At 49.6% G+C, this 15,663-nt stretch overlaps 8 protein-coding genes across 8 annotated transcripts; 5 read left to right on the top strand and 3 right to left on the bottom strand.

The window, feature by feature from the left end:
• Positions 1 to 389: 389 nt before the first annotated feature.
• COCSADRAFT_334354 (uncharacterized protein) lies at positions 390 to 3,283 on the bottom strand. Its single transcript, XM_007702961.1, has 3 exons — positions 3,183 to 3,283; positions 1,074 to 3,114; positions 390 to 630 (listed from the first exon to the last, which is right to left on the bottom strand). Exons 2-3 carry the CDS (start codon positions 2,927 to 2,929, stop codon positions 459 to 461), a joined length of 2,028 nt encoding a protein of 675 aa, XP_007701151.1. The 5' UTR covers positions 2,930 to 3,114; positions 3,183 to 3,283; the 3' UTR covers positions 390 to 458.
• Positions 3,284 to 3,778: 495 nt separating this feature from the next.
• COCSADRAFT_37718 (uncharacterized protein) lies at positions 3,779 to 5,567 on the bottom strand. The gene has a single exon (XM_007702779.1). It carries the CDS (start codon positions 5,461 to 5,463, stop codon positions 4,009 to 4,011), a length of 1,455 nt encoding a protein of 484 aa, XP_007700969.1. The 5' UTR covers positions 5,464 to 5,567; the 3' UTR covers positions 3,779 to 4,008.
• A 131-nt stretch (positions 5,568 to 5,698) lies between these two features.
• COCSADRAFT_144644 (uncharacterized protein) lies at positions 5,699 to 6,842 on the top strand. Its single transcript, XM_007702960.1, has 4 exons — positions 5,699 to 5,779; positions 5,946 to 6,141; positions 6,191 to 6,522; positions 6,576 to 6,842. Exons 1-4 carry the CDS (start codon positions 5,768 to 5,770, stop codon positions 6,678 to 6,680), a joined length of 645 nt encoding a protein of 214 aa, XP_007701150.1. The 5' UTR covers positions 5,699 to 5,767; the 3' UTR covers positions 6,681 to 6,842.
• A 241-nt stretch (positions 6,843 to 7,083) lies between these two features.
• COCSADRAFT_119529 (uncharacterized protein) lies at positions 7,084 to 8,577 on the top strand. The gene is made up of 3 exons (XM_007702959.1): positions 7,084 to 8,065; positions 8,121 to 8,322; positions 8,379 to 8,577. The coding sequence occupies exons 1-3, from the start codon at positions 7,277 to 7,279 to the stop codon at positions 8,429 to 8,431; spliced, it is 1,044 nt and encodes a 347-aa protein (XP_007701149.1). The 5' UTR covers positions 7,084 to 7,276; the 3' UTR covers positions 8,432 to 8,577.
• A 46-nt stretch (positions 8,578 to 8,623) lies between these two features.
• COCSADRAFT_37715 (uncharacterized protein) lies at positions 8,624 to 10,368 on the top strand. The gene has a single exon (XM_007702778.1). It carries the CDS (start codon positions 8,736 to 8,738, stop codon positions 10,056 to 10,058), a length of 1,323 nt encoding a protein of 440 aa, XP_007700968.1. The 5' UTR covers positions 8,624 to 8,735; the 3' UTR covers positions 10,059 to 10,368.
• A 115-nt stretch (positions 10,369 to 10,483) lies between these two features.
• Positions 10,484 to 11,604, bottom strand: COCSADRAFT_358821 (uncharacterized protein; the record flags this gene model as incomplete). Its single annotated transcript, XM_007702958.1, has 1 exon — positions 10,484 to 11,604. Exon 1 carries the CDS (start codon positions 11,534 to 11,536, stop codon positions 10,484 to 10,486), a length of 1,053 nt encoding a protein of 350 aa, XP_007701148.1. The 5' UTR covers positions 11,537 to 11,604.
• Positions 11,605 to 12,197: 593 nt separating this feature from the next.
• Positions 12,198 to 13,576, top strand: COCSADRAFT_37714 (uncharacterized protein). The gene has a single exon (XM_007702777.1). The coding sequence runs from the start codon at positions 12,348 to 12,350 to the stop codon at positions 13,461 to 13,463; it is 1,116 nt and encodes a 371-aa protein (XP_007700967.1). The 5' UTR covers positions 12,198 to 12,347; the 3' UTR covers positions 13,464 to 13,576.
• Positions 13,577 to 15,249: 1,673 nt separating this feature from the next.
• Positions 15,250 to 15,644, top strand: COCSADRAFT_37713 (uncharacterized protein). The gene has a single exon (XM_007702776.1). It carries the CDS (start codon positions 15,308 to 15,310, stop codon positions 15,533 to 15,535), a length of 228 nt encoding a protein of 75 aa, XP_007700966.1. The 5' UTR covers positions 15,250 to 15,307; the 3' UTR covers positions 15,536 to 15,644.
• The last annotated feature ends 19 nt before the right edge of the window (positions 15,645 to 15,663 follow it).

Here is a 15,663-nt window from a genome sequence, read left to right as displayed (position 1 = left end):
AGGATGATGGGCTCAGCCTAAAAAAACTGACCAGTACTAACAGTATGAACATCAACGTGCATTTCGGAAAGCCAAGGAAAGACTATAACTATCCCGCTACTAATAACACCGCTCCAAGACTAATCGCATCTCACTTTACGCCTTTCGAAGCCGAACGGATTTCTGGCGACCAACCTGATACCACCGCTTCTCGTCCTTGGTCGGGTGATACAATGACTGCGTCCTCCCGCGTCCTTGATGTTTATACAGACTATCATGCGAAAACTGCTTTCCACGCCCAAACCGAAGGCCGACCGGAAAAAACTATATATCCGCATTAGTCAAACCCGCCATCCAACCTAAACAGGCCACATGTAGTAAGTATGTGGCACAGCGTGATATGAGGAAAAGAAAATATACGGTAAGAAATAACAATGATAATAGTAATAGTGGCAGATACTCTACGGTCATGAGATAGCTCAAGCCGCACTAACCGTCTTCGTGATGCGGACCAGCAGTGCGCCTTTGGATACCACACCGTTTGCATCGTAAAGGTGGAGGATGCGGTAACCGTTTTGCAGACGGTCGAGACGGAAGCATGCCCATGCGGCTAAGTCGTCGCTGATGCGCTCGTCATCCATGACCTTGAATCTGTAGGAACATAATGTTAGCCTGTGTTACTGGAACTTGGTTGCATGCTCCCAGGTACGATGACATCAATTGTACCACAGCGATCAGTGCTTGAGTTTCTTGCATCGAAGCAGGCTCGCTGCACGAGCTGAGCAAGGCACAGAAGCGCTGTCGTAGCGTACAAAGTGACGAGGCCTGATACCGGAATCACGGCACTCTGCAGCTTGGCAGATTGAATCCCAGCAATATGCCACGACCGCTATCTCCACATTCACTTCAGCGCCCGTTAAAGCATCAGACCGTGCCTACGTAGCACACAAGCACATCGAATACCAGATCAGCTCTGGATATTCATGCAGGGACGTCTTGTGCGATAGGTCGGACCTGAATCCATATGCATATAGGCGATGCGTGTAACCCGTGGCGATGTGTACACGTAGCGAAAAAAAGAAAAAGAAACTCACCTGACAAAAGTCAATTCGTCCGTCACGCCATGTACGCCAGTAAATTTGATGACTTCGCGACCAAAGTCGGGATTCGGGGTCCTAGCCGTCTTGGTCTTGTCTTTGTATTCACCCTTTTGACTCCTTCCGTTGCCTTGTACAGGTTCGGCATTTCGCTCTTCGTGAGACTCAACGTGTAGCTCGACCTTGACGTATGGCTTAAAGTCTTTAGGGTCGTCTTCTTCTGGAGGCAGAGGAATGTTTTGTCCGGCGATGAACTCGATGCTCAGATCCATGTCCTGATGGGGGATGGCTGTTTTTTGTGTTGCTGCAGTGCTTGTGCTACGATATCCCTCTGGCTTGAGAACCCATCCAGGAGTACCTGCGAACATGGCCTCGTTCTGCATCATTCCACCGTCCCAGCGTTGCCAGTTGAGAGCTACCATCTGGACTCCCGCACGCCAAAAGACGGAGGGGTTGAGGTTTGAAGACGTCAGCCGGAGACCTTTTGGGTAGGCGCGCATAAAGTAGTGTTTGTTGTGCTCGAAAATTTCTGTAGGCTTGCTCTCGTGAAGATCCATCAATGTGCCTTCTGAAAGCGAGAAAACGTGCGTAGGTATCTTTGCCTCGGGAGTGTCTAAGCCCTTGTACGAGTAGCCACCACAATACACACCCAGTCTCGCTAGAGACTCTATGACCTTGGGCTTTGGCGCTGGAGGCTTCTTCTCGCCGTCTGGCCCAACTTCATCTTCTGAGCCTACGGAGTCCAGACTTGCAGTGTGCTCTAACGGCGGCACTGATTCACCAACTGCGGGAACCTGTGGCTCAGGAGGAGGAGATACCTTGGGATGACCACGCTTGACCTTGACGAGAATCTTGTTTTCCAGTTCCTTGAGTGCAGGCAAGCTGACCGCGTCTAAGCTCTGGTTTGGATCCAGTGGCTCTTCAAGCATCATGCCCTTCCAGTACTCTTGCATGAGCTCGACCATGATCTGTTGTTGCTCAGGACCACAGTGTACTTCCAGACTGACAATGAGGGGTAGGTTGGATACTGCAAACGCGTATTCTCTGATGGTTGCGCAAACAGATCGAAATGTCATCTCCTTGGTCAAAGTGTAGCCGTGAAACACTTTTGGTTCCGCTCGGGAACTGTATGAAGCAGAGTGCCAGGGCTCAATCTTTTGCATGTCATTTTGAGGCGGCGGAGGAGCGGTCTCGGTTTTTTCTTCGTCTGACTTGTCTTTGCCAAATTTCAAGCCCAGGCGTTTGCGGATGCTCAGACCAGTCTTGGATTTCTTCTTCTCCTTCCTCAATTCATCGGCACCAGGATTGCCTCTAGCGGCTTCTTCATCTGAACTTGAGTCGGATAGCTCATCACCGTCCCAAACGTCCACCTCAACGCAGCGACAACCTCGCATCAGGACGTTTTTGTAGGCGTCGACACTCGAGTCGCTCGAGAGCTGGTTACCGGTGAGGTATGTGTTGTGGCTGGAAGAGATGAAGTAGTTGGAAATCGGGTGCGATTCATCTAGAGGTGGTGCAGGCTTCATCATGTTGCCTAGTCCTGAGGCGAAGTAGTTGGCAAAAGAGGGAAACGAGCCGTCGCCCAGGAGCTCTAGGTGACTGTCTACTACAGTTTCGAAGTCTTTGCCAGGGCCATTCTGCTCCTTGAGCCAGCTCAATTGTCCTTCCTTGGTTTGCAGATTGTGACGGCCCAGGATCTCGTTGTATACGACTCGGAGGTAGCTTTGGAGGATTGACAGGTCATCAAGGGTACGAGCTTTGGCGGCGACGGCGGCTGTTCCTCCTCCAGCCTGGAGCTGGGGGTTGTCAATCTTGGGCGTACCCAGCTTGCTATCCTTGGAGGGGTCCGGCATCGTGGGGGTGTTGGAGGGCAGCAACACCAGGCGTGTAGAGGGGATTGTAGGAAACCAAAATGAACAATTGGAGTAAGACTGGAGGCAAAGGCGCAAGGCGACGGGGGCGCCTAGTTATGCAGGGCTGGTAAATTCTTGGAGGAATGCTGACTGCAGGACTGCAGGACTGCAGGAAGCTCAGCTGTCTAGAACGATGTCAGCGCTTCCTTTTCAAGTATGCGTTTGCGTGTTCCCTGAATCGTGCGCAGCATACCTTGGGCAAGATTTATGCTCGTCTACTGCAATGCAGCGGTTAATTTGGGCGTCTAGGAGATTTGAGCGTGGCAGAAGTATCTAAGAAGAGAGGAGAGGCGGCTGGTCATGTAGTAGGCATAGATGCAATGGCCTCATATTCCAGCTCGAGCCTGCCTTGGCTGCCGCATCGGCGTTTGATGATCCAGTTGGTGGGGCGCAAGACAAGGGAGTGAACCCATGGATAAATGCCACGCGGCATTGGACATGAAGATACTGCATTAAGCCATTTGCTTGTTAACGAGGAACAATGCCCGGTTTGCGTTGATGGCTGCCATGCCACACCCGCCTTGCCGCACCCGCCTTGCCGCACCCGCCTTGCCAAGCTGTGTCGACGTCACCCAGGGTGTCAGGGTCCAACCGTTTCGAAACATCCATCGCATTCGTCCCACTGAACGCATACTATACATAGCACATCCATAATGGCAAAATCACGGAAAGAAGCAGAGAGCGAAGTTCGGTCGTGGGGTTTTGGCCATGTTTTCACGTGGACAGATGGCTCGTAAGTTTGCACTACCGTCTCCCTACATATATTAAGTCTGTTTGACCACCGCGTAGCAATGCTCACTACCCGCCGCACAAGCACAGCGGCAAAACCACACATCTCGTCCTGGACGGCTCCCTAACATACACCTACCCTGATGAACCTGATGCCAAGAAGGAAACTGTCGGTCCTGGCGCGCGATGGGATGTCGATGCACAAAAGGTGCATGAAGTTTGGGTCGGCAGCCAAGGATGTACCTATGTCATTGGAGAATAGTATCAAACACCAGATACCCTTCATATGTTCACCCCAGAAATCCATTCTGCCCCAAGTATTTGATTGCATCAAGCGCTAGCTGGTCCGCCTTGACAAGCTCCTGCTCCACCATGCGCTCATACAACCCCTGAAGCTTAATATTCTCTTCTTTTGGTGGGTGCTGGTATTTGCATTTGCTCAAGTACGGACACCTTCCGTTTCGCTTCCAATTCGTGCACATTTTGTTGCTCTTCGTTTCTGCTCGCGAATTCGCACGCGGAGGAGGTGGGACTTTTATTGGCGGCGGAGCGGTTTTTGATGACGCCGTTTCTGGTGCCTGGTCGTCACTCTCTGAATCGGAATCTGATTCTGATTCTTCTGAACCGGACACGACTGATGACTCGGAGAGAACCGAACTCTCTTCATCTGACTCCGTCTCGCTATCATACCCCAGTCCAAGGTCTACCGTTGCTGGTGTCGACTGCTTCTTCACCATGCTCTCATGCAGCTTTTTGCGCAACGTAGCCAGCTCCTCTCGTCTCCTTTTTTCTGCCTCTTGTTTTTCGCCATCATTTTTGGCTTCATCACGATCCTTATTCGGTTGTTTTTGAATGTATGTCGCTTGTTCGTTCTCTTTTGGTGGCTTCCCTTTCATTCTGCGCAGAAACTCGAGCTCTGCTGAACGTTTCTGCGCGGCTGCTTCCTGTTTTTCTATGATCCTCTGTTGTGTTGGAAAGTTTTTCCTGCGATCCTTGATCCATGCTGCCACTTCAGCACCCGTTTGTATTGTGATGGTCTCTCCTTCGTGCTCAAAAGCGAAACCTCCGCCCTTTAGTTTCGCAGAGAACGCAGCCTCTTCGTCGACGTCCTCTTCACCACTGCTTTCGTCCTGCTCGACTTTTTGTGAAAGCCCAAGAGTGACCTTGCGCTTCTTGTTGTCGGGTTTCGGGATCGAGGGTAGCGGCAGCGAAAAGCCAAAGCTGGGGACCTGTGGTGGCACGGCAGCTTTGGCTCGGGGCGGTTTCGAGCTGTGTTGCTGGGGGTTCCTCTGCGACTGTGCATTGCCGTTACGGTCGGTTAATTTTCGCTTCTGGCCTGCATGTTTGGGCGGAGAATACTGAAGACCGGGCTGGCTGTATGCGGACGGTGAAGGCTGGGAGTTGGCATGTGCTTCTGGCGAGGTGGCATTCTGCGGCGCATTCCCATGGTGGTTTCCATGGCCATCTCTGGTGTCGTTCTTGTGATATCCAACTCCTCTGTTGTTTTGATAACCTCCCCTTTGGCTTCTACCACGTGCATCTCCTCGCCCATGATTCTGTCCATGACCACCCCTTGAGTTCCCGGAAGCGTTATGAGAGCCGCCACCTCTGTTCTGATTTCCCCCTCTTCCGCGACCCCTCTCACTTCCTCCTCGGTTGTGGCCTTCTCGTTGGCTTGGGTATGGCTGCTCGTTTGATGTAGCCTTGGGCGGCGGCGGTGGAGGCGGAGGAAATCTAAACGTCATTATGGTAAGTGCGAGGTTGTTGATTATAACAATTACATCTAGTTCATTGCGCCGGGTATACGATCGTTGAAAGGAAAAGCGCAATGAAGTTGGTGAAGAAGAGTGAAAAGTTGGTTACGGCAAGAGATGAGACGCGCCTCGGGGGTCCGACGACAATCCAAAAAGTTGTTATCGATAGTGCTAGCTCCACGCTAATCGTTGCGCAAGTCGCGCTTCTGATTCTTGACTCTCACAACTCAATCACAATGTATAGGTGACGAACGCTTACTACACCGAAATCCATGAAGCCTCCAAATTTGCAAACATGTTCATACTCGTAAGTCAAGTTCAGTTTGGATGGCGTTCCAGAACCTGAGATATGACCTCTATGGATTGTCGAAAATTTCAAAGCATTATTACCTTCACAGTCCCATGTTACTTTTGTGTAACTCACTCCGCTGCTGTGGAAAAAACTCTATAGAGAAAAACTGACACGCCCCTAGACTACGATTCAAGACTTGATCCAAATCAAGCCGCAGGACTTTGAGAAGCCTAGCGCGCAAGCCATCAAGGATGTCATCAACGACAAATACAGCAACAGGATTATTCCCAACATTGGCCTCTGTCTTTGTATGTGGGATCTACTCTCGGCTTCCGAGGGCCTCATCGGCCATGGCACGGGGCTTGTAAATGTCAATGGTCCGTCACCACTCGTCTGCTAATCTCCCCATGCTCACGCCAAATGCAGTCGAGTTCCGCATGACTGTCTTCCGCCCTTTTCGTGGCGAGATCATCTATGGGCGCATAAAGTCTTCCAATCAAGAAGGTATCATCATCGACCTCGAATTCACTTCAGAGACCTTCATACCGTATCAGAATCTCCCAGAGAACTCGTCATTCTCACAAGCAGAGAATGTCTGGGTGTGGAACTCAGAGGGAACGGAGCTCTTTTTTGACAAGGGAGAGCCGGTTTTGTTCAGGGTAGAGCACGAAGAGTGGTTTGATCAGCGGCCGACGATTGTAGAAAAAGACGAAAAGGGCGAGATCATTGAAGAGAGACCCACAGCCTGGAGAGTGATTGTAAGTATATGAAGGCTTACCAAGTAAGTAGTCGTCTAACTGTGTGTGTCTAGGGTTCGATGGCTCAACCAGGTCTTGGCCCGACACTCTGGTGGGCCGAAGGCGGAGAAGAAGGCGAAGAGGGAGATGTTGATATGGAGGAGGGGGCCGAGGAATGACAAGTCTCCTTGGCTATTCCGAACCATAACATCGCTGAATGACAAGATTACGTGCATGTTCTCAGAATTCCGATGTGGGTTTGCTATCATACACGTAGCAATTCAATCTGCAGGATAAATCTAACACACCGCATCTTGCAACCCTAAACTTCAGTATTCCTTCTCCACCGCGCCCATTGTATTCGTAGGAACCCGTTCTTCGGGCCTTCTATATGCAGACAGCAATGTGATTACCTGATAACCGCGGCGCTTAAGCGTCAGCGCCAACCGGCGCACCTACCCAGCGTCCGCAATAGGAAGTTCCCATCCGAACCTCGGCACCTTTCTCCGCAATCCTCTGCATACCAGCTCGAATGTGGCTGGTCCGGCCTAATCAGTGCGGATACCAGACTGCATGCAAACAAAATGGCGGGCCACCCGTACCTTGGGATCCTTTCTTATTGTTTCACCATTGCTTTTGTCCCTTTTTATTGACACGTTTGCTGTGATAGCTACGCAGTGCAGCTCTCAACCTCGGAAGCTTAGTCCTACTACATAATCGATTCGTACCCCGATAGTCGCTCCTCCATTCATTTCTCTTTGATATCAACACCAAAATGCCCTCATACACATCAGTCCACCTCGCTGAGCGACCCAAGGACGGCATCGTAGCCGGCAAAACCTTCACACCCAAGTCTCACCCGGTCCCCTCGGCCTCCTCGCTCAAAGATGGCGAAGTCCTCTTCCAAACCTTGTACCTCTCCATCGACCCCGCCATGCGCGGCTGGCTCAATCCCACACGCTCCTACATTCCTCCTGTACAAATTGACGCCGTAATGCGCGGGCAGGGCATCGGCCTTGTCATCGCGAGCAAAAACCCCAAATTTCCCGTCGGCACGTACGCAAAAGCCATGTGCGGCTGGGCCGAATACGCCGTGATTCCAGGAAAAGACATCGAGTCCCTGGATCTTCCCGAGGGCGCCGTACCAACGGATGCGTTGGGTGTCCTTGGAATGACAGGTTTAACGGCGTACTTTGGTCTCCTTGACGTCGGACAGGTTAAACCGGGAGATTTTGTCGTTGTGAGCGGAGCGGCGGGCGCAACAGGAAGTGTAGTGGGCCAAATTGCTAAGCTCAAGGGCGCAAAGGTTCTGGGTCTTGCCGGCGAGGATAGCAAAGTTGCGTGGCTTAAGGACACGCTGGGATTCGACGAGGCGCTTAACTACAAGGACCCGGATTTTGTAAAGAAATTCCGCGCTGCGACCAAGGGACTGATTGATCTTTTCTTCGATAATGTTGGCGGAGAGATTCTCGACCTGGCGTTGAGTCGTGCGAAGCCGCATGCGAGATTCGTTATTTGTGGTGCTATTTCTGATTACAACAACAAGAAGCCGTCTGGGCTCAAGGTATGTGGATGAGGTTTTCGGGGAGTGTTTGGGACGATGCTAACTGCCATGCTAGAACTACATGATGATCATCTCGATGCGTATTCGCATGCAGGGTTTCGTTATTTTCGACTATGCGGACAAATACGCTGAGGCGAGAAAGGAGTTGGCGCAATGGTTGTCGGAGGGCAAGATTAAGCGCAAGGAGACTATTTACGATGGCGGAATCACCAAGGCTGAGGAAGCACTGGTTGGACTGTTTGAGGGCAAGAACACAGGTATGTTTTTTTTTCCGCAACTGGATGCATATGAACTTGGAGACTGACTATTGCAGGCAAAATTCTCGTAAAGGTAGCAGATCCCGAGGCTGCCAAGTCGAAGCTATAGTTGGAGTGTTTCGGAGAGCAAAAATCTATCTAATACCTTTCTGTTTGGCAACTGATATATTTCAAATGGTTGCATGCTTGGCTCGTGATGTATTACTCTATTACTGCTCCTCCATGCGCCTGCAATCGATAAGTTTTGTGGCGCTAATAGCCCCTCGGCCCTGGCCCCTGCGCCCAACTTTTACACCGTAGTAGAGATCGCCGCCGGCCGTCAAATCCCCCACCCTCGCAGTCAGCCTTGTTAAAGCTCCTTCTTCTCAAGGCATGTTATGCTCCGAACCTTCATGCGAACAATAACACGAGCCATGGCCTCCCCCGAGCCCGCACGTGTGCCCATCCCCAAGAATGGCGTCGACTACCGCGGCAAAGTAGTGCTTGCGCCAATGGTGCGCTCCGGCGAATTGCCCTCACGACTGCTGGCGCTCAAGTACGGCGCAGACCTGGTATGGGGTCCCGAGACAATTGATCGCGCCATCATCGGTACCACAAGGCGTTTCAACCCGCACACGTCGACGCTCGAGTTTACACGCCTACCTACGTCTAAGATAAAGAACCCGACCCTCGACCCCGACCTCCGCGAGAGCGTCATATACCGCATACACCCCGAGTTGGAGAAGGGCAAGCTCATCTACCAAATTGGTACGGCAAACCCCGAGCTCGCAGTCCAAGCAGCCAAGATTGTCGCAGCAGATGTGGCTGGGATCGATGTCAATTCAGGTTGCCCCAAGCCATTTTCTACCTCTGGCGGAATGGGCGCGGCGCTTCTGAGAACACCAGACCTGCTCTGTGACATCCTCACAAAACTCGTTGAAGAGGTGGGCAAGCCATTCGAGATTGGCATCAGCGTCAAGATCCGCATCCTCGACCAGCCAGAAGACACTGCTGCCCTGGTAAAGCGTCTAGTCCGCACCGGTATCACCGGCCTCACCGTCCACTGCCGCACCACACCCATGCGACCTCGAGAGCGGGCGATACGCGACCAACTCAAGATGATCGGCGAGATATGCAGAGAAGCCGGCGTCGCCTGCGTCATGAACGGCGACGTAACCTCCCGCACCGAAGCCCTCAAGCTCATGCAAGAATTCTCCGTCGACGGCGCCATGATCGCCACCGAGGCCGAAAAAAATCCCAGCTGCTTCCGACCCGACGCCGAAGGCGGGCCCCATGAATGGCGCTCCCAGTGGAAAACCGTAGTCACAGAATACATGCGCTTCGCCCTCCAAGTCGCAAACAGATGGGGGAACACCAAATACCTCCTCGGCCAAATGATTCCTGGTAAAGAAAAAGCGTACGCTGCGATGAATAAGTCGAAGTGTTATACCGATGTTATCAAAGCGCTCGGGCTGGATAAGGTAGATGATTTGTTGGCGCAGGCGGAAAAAGTGGATGAGCACCTTGGTATTCCGATCAGTGAGTCTAGAGCATCGAAGCGCGCGAGGGTTAAGGAGGCGATTAAGCCTGAGGGGGAGGCGAAGGAGCAAGGGGGGAAGAGAAAGGAGAGGGAGGGCGAGGAACCAGAGGCTAAGCGGATTAAAGTACCGGAGATGGAGGTGGAGACGGAGGCGGAACCGGAGGTCAGTGTTACGCAGGCGAACGAGGTTTTGGTTCCGGCTGCTTTGAGTGTTTAGGCTTCCTTGTCTCGTGTCCTTTCCTCTCTATTTCTTTGGGGGCAGTTTCTGTGTATATCATAACGTACGGGGGAGGTGTGGACATGGGGAGTGCATTGGTAGGCGTATTCATATAGCATTTCGAAATATTTAGCCCGACGATACAAAGCAATTTACGGATATTATGGAAATTCTGGGTTGTGGTTTTTTCTGCGACACCGAGTATCGGGTTTTCGAGTCTTGTAGTGCTTTGCCCGAGGAGTGGAGCGCTGACGTTGATCGAGGTGGAAGAACTGAGTGTTTAGAGGTTGTATAAGGGGCTCGAAGGGCTGTGTAGAGTGTGGGGAGGGGGAGGGAGGGTAGACGAAACAGGTATCAAGTTCTAGTATTGTACAGTAGACTAGCCGTGGTAGGGAGATATCTAGGGTGTAAAATGATCAATCAATCTATATCTGGAATCTATGTCGACCTGGCTGTGAGGAGCTCTCCTGACTTGTATTCTCTTCCGACAAACGATTGATATCTAAGCGATATTGGTATCTTAGGATACCGTGGCCACCCCACATATCAATTGCGGCATTATCTCGAGAAGACTTTTTGAAATTCTCTCCTTTTGAAAACTCAACTTCGGTGACTGGGAGCTTACGAAGAGCAATATCAATGAAATCTTGCGTGTTGTGTACTGGAGCAGAAACTCTCATAAAACGTTGAGTCCGATTACCTCGCTTCAGAAAACATGGATGACCAACGTTCGGGCCCTCAGACAGCCTTATTGCACGCAACTCCATTTGGGTAATGGAGTTTCCTAAGACGATCGTTCCAGACAATCCTGAACCACTGACATCTCGAAAAAAGACTGTAACTGAGAAATGATTTTGGCGATGCCTTGGTAGCGGAAATTGCGCTTCGGTGCCAATACATGTTGTAGTGGGATAACCTTGAGTCTCGCAATGCCACTCTTCCGCTGTTAAGGTGGCACTGTGGAGTTTGAATTTGATATATTTCCCAAGCCAGTTTTGGTCAATATAACCGGGGATAATCTTTCCGACCGGCTCTATCCCACGACCGGGATGAGCATCGTGAACAGTGTAGGCTCCTAGCTCTGCCTGGTCCGCCCGGATCATATCTTCTTGCAGAAGGAGAGATTTTTCCGACAAGCGCACATAACTTGCAGAAGATATCTGTTGAAGTGAAATCCCCAAAAGTGAATTTTGATGACTCCGCAATATGACAATGACTGTCTGAGCTGGAAAGCGTACATTGTGGGAGTTTCGCTCGTCCTTGGGAAGATTATTGTACTGCACTAGAGGCATCTTGATCATAACACTGTGACTCAATAGCTGAATATAATGGGCATCTTGCAAACCGGCTGGCCAGAGACTTCGATTTGAGACAATTTCTGAGTAGAGTAGTATATCTGAGCAAAAGCATTCTGCATGGTTCTTGCACACACTACAAGTCTTATTTGTGAAGAACCTCTGGATCGAATCCGCCAGCATTGGTGTGTTGGCACGAGGACGGCTCCGGGTGAATAAGAAAAGACTGTGGTCGGCGCTTTCCTCAAAAATAGACTGTTGTAGTATCTGGAATGCCTTGACTTCACCTTCGCCATATGAGAGCGGCAAATTGACATTGAAGAACCATATTAGAACAGGTTAATTCAAAGATATACTAGCCTTCAGTATCGTGATCTAAAGCCGATTTCTAGCGAGGAAGAAGGGCGCCGGAGAGACCTGCGGTTCATCCCTTTCAATGAAGAAATCCGTGTGAAATGGAGGTTGTGATTCTTGTTGAGAGCTGTTCTTTCTTTTCCCCTCTACAAACTTAGGGTACATGCATACTGTTGCTAAAAGCTGTCAAAAGTAAGTAAACCTTCAGTATCCATTGTAGTATTTCCAGTCGTGCATGCAAAATTTCACTGAATACCGAGATGCATCATGCGACTATTTCAACCAACACCAAGATGAGATCTCTTCTCATGGACGCTACAACGCTACGACAGGGAAAATGACGGGGATAGAGTGAAAGCAAGGTGTTGAGGCATGGCAGGCGTTCCGTAATGGCGTCGGTTCCGATTGGCTATCGGAAGCTGCACGTTCCGAAAAAATGCCCCACCATGATTTCGCATTGCTTGGTCATATTCGACAAAGCATCGACGCCTGCCAAGCGACAGCAGAACCATCGCTGGTTGCTAAACATCAACTAAGCCACCCAGTCCACCATGTCATCCACTCACACGCGCATCGAATGCGCGTCCGAAGATTCTAGTCGCCCTCGTCGCCTCCGCTATATAGCGCGCCCCCCAGCACCATGAAGACCCTCACATCCATCTTTTTCGCAATCGTCGCGATCGCACTTGCTATCTACAATAACGAGTACATGCTTTCACGAGTAACGAGCTCTCTGAGACACGTTACATCCCTCGCAAACATCACCAATCCGTTTCTCATCACTACCCAAAATATGTCGTCCACCATGTTCCGCGGCCTCCCCGTCATACCTGACGAGACCTATACGACCAATGCGCCTCGCAAGATTGCCAAGTCGTTCCTCGCAATCGAGCAATCCGAGGGTGCGGGCGCCAGAGTGAGGAGGAGCGTCGGCACGCCAAAACTTCGAAATTTTTCCCCCTTTTTGATGCTTGATCATTTCGCCATTCCCCCAGGCGCAGGCTTTCCCGACCACCCGCATCGTGGTCAGGAAACTGTGACATATTTACTGTCTGGAGCAGTGGATCATGAAGATTTTGCAGGAAATAAGGGTACGATCGAAGAAGGGGATTTGCAGTTTATGACCGCAGGACGCGGTATTGTACACGCCGAGATGCCCCGCCAGAACAAGGACGGCTCTCCGAACGTTGGCATGCAGCTGTGGGTTGATCTTCCCAAGGAGTTGAAGTCATGCGAGCCGAGATATCGAGATCTCCGTGCCAAGGAAATACCTCAGGCGACGGCAGACGACGGTAGGGTGAAAGTCAAGGTCATTAGTGGCCAGGCTTATGGTGTAGAGAGCCTCAAGGAGCTGGCCTATACACCCGTCTGGTTGCTGGACTTTACAGTCCAGCCGGGTGGCAAAGTTAAGCAACCACTGCCTAAAGGCTGGAACGCGTTTGCCTACGTACTCAACGGCACAATCATAGTTTCATCCGACGGCGTTTCGCGACCCATCGAACAGTACAACAATGTCGTCTTTGAGGGCGACGGCGACAGCGTCGAAATATCAGTTGAGGAGGGTGCCGAGAAGGAATCAAGATTCGTGCTGGTGGCTGGGTTGCCATTGGATCAGCCTATTGTACAATACGGCCCATTCGTGGTTACCTCGAGAGACGAGGTAGTGCAGGCTATGATGGACTATCAGACTCACGCCAATGGGTTTGAGAGAGCCGAGAATTGGGAAAGCGAAATCGGAAAAACTATGGTACATTAAGCGGCGGTCGGAGCCTCGAAGATTTTTGTATATACCCTCTTCAACAGTCTTGCTTGCTTTGTAGCGTTTCCAATCAATGTAGTTTAAACAAATCTCAATAAGTTTATCATCATGACTTATGAATCCATGCTGTGCTTGCGATCGTCCCATTTAAGTATTCACGATGAAGTACAATACGTGAAAAGCGTTCGTTGAGCTATCTAAACTTGCAATGCACTTTGTGTTAAGACGAACTGCGTAGCTAAGGAACTAGTTTTGAATTCATACATATAACTAACCCAGAACGTATTTTTGAGTAAATCCAAATCATACAGTAGAACATTAACACATCTCACGTAAGCATTAATCATACAACTAGAGCGCTCGACAAACAAATAAAAAGCTTGAAAAGTAACATCGAATCAGCAGATTCATAGCTCCCACAGCAAAGTTCCTGACAATAGAAGTAAGAAGAACAAATAATACTCCAGGAACATAAGGTCGAGAGCATCAAAGTCTAATATTGTGATTAAGAAGATAGATTAGTATGAGTGTTGGAGCATGCATCAGGCGTTACTTCTTCTACATCAGTTTCTTAATACTTGCTCCAACAGCGACTGTATGTTCAGATTGTACTTATCCACTTTTTACCACCAAATGCAAAGAAGCAACATGTTAAACTGTAGCGGTAGTTTGTAATGATGAGAGGTAGAGGCATTCGTAGCACGAATTACCCCCTGATCTCGTATTCGCATGGCGTTCATCCAATTAGAAACAACCTCAATATGGTAAGATATCTAACATCTCACAGCTTGTGTTTCTTCATAAACTGGCAAATCTAGGTGCTGCCCGCTATATTCTTTTGAGAAAACACTAGATGCGAAACAATTGTATACAATTATTGTTTTTTCCATGGTATTTCAATATATTGACTAATACGGGGTTTTGTCTAATGTAGCTAGATACAGGGATATTTTTTGCATAAAGGTTTAATAGTCATGTAGGAGAGAATTCTCAAGTTTGTTCAGCACTAGTTAAATCTTAAGAACCGTTTTCTATGAAAGTCTCAGAAATTGAAAAGGGATTGGTTTTGACACTGAAGTAATCTCTGGTAATTGGGTGTTTCTTCTCATTGTACACCATTCGAGGAATGTTTCTCCATATTTTGACGGTGCATGTTACTACTCATTGAAAAGTTCACGAATGTTTTGGTAACGCGATCCGTGCTTTCGACTAACTACCTGAACAGCATGATCTAGCAGTTTCGGAGACTGAGATGCTCATATCCTGAGTTTTGTCGCTACTCTTCCCGCAAACTGAATTGTTCAGGCCCACGGAAGGTATCATAAGAGACTTTATACAAGTATCAGCGATTTCTGCAATTATAAAGAAAAACAGCTCCTAGTGATAATAACTCAATTGATCTTTATATTGAATAATTTCTCTTTGTATAATAGAAGCAGCTCAGATATATATATGATGAGCCTACAAGCTAGGGTCACATCAGAGTAGCTCAGAGCAGAGGAAATGCATGGAAACAAGCTTGGTCAGCAGTATCCATCTGCACGATAGTAAGGAATGTCGGGGCAAAATGATGGTGTGCGGTTCACTACATCCGTGAATAGGACTATGGTGTAGGCGTAATCTAGCAAGAGAAGGTAGCTGTACATTCTAACTTTCTGATCATCGTCAAATATCCAATTATGCTTTTCTATAAGGACCAAGGAAAATCCAAGATGCGATTGAAAGAAATTGGGACTCACTCCACACAACGGGACCAGTAGTACGATCCAGTGAGCTAAAAATTGTTCCGTTACCTCCTTTTTCAACGTATTATTGCTACTCACGATGTAAGCTCGGGAAAAATGGTACCGCGACAGCAAGTAACCTTTTACCTGTTTCCCATAATCGGTTCCTTCTCCCCCGCAACCTTCCTCCCCCAAGCATATTTCGCCGACCGTACCCCTGCCATCTCGCCCCCAGCCCCGTTTGTGGCTGCATACCCAGCTGCACGCAATCCCCAGGTGGCCAAACACCCGAAAATCCATTGGTTCTCATTCCTCAGTGTCCCAAGCCTCCCTGTTGGCTATTGACTAATGCGTAGCTTCCAGCCGCAGTAGTACGTGCCAGTTCGTTTTGCGATTGGTTAAGACGATGTGAGATGCGAATTGGTGTGTTGCTATCTTTTGCGGAGAAACGTTGCGCTGGGAGTGAGGCTTGT

The sequence above is a fragment of the Bipolaris sorokiniana genome (genome assembly GCF_000338995.1).
Source record: "Bipolaris sorokiniana ND90Pr unplaced genomic scaffold COCSAscaffold_9, whole genome shotgun sequence".
In the NCBI taxonomy this organism is placed as follows: domain Eukaryota; kingdom Fungi; phylum Ascomycota; class Dothideomycetes; order Pleosporales; family Pleosporaceae; genus Bipolaris; species Bipolaris sorokiniana.
This window is presented reverse-complemented; position numbering and strand designations above follow the sequence as displayed.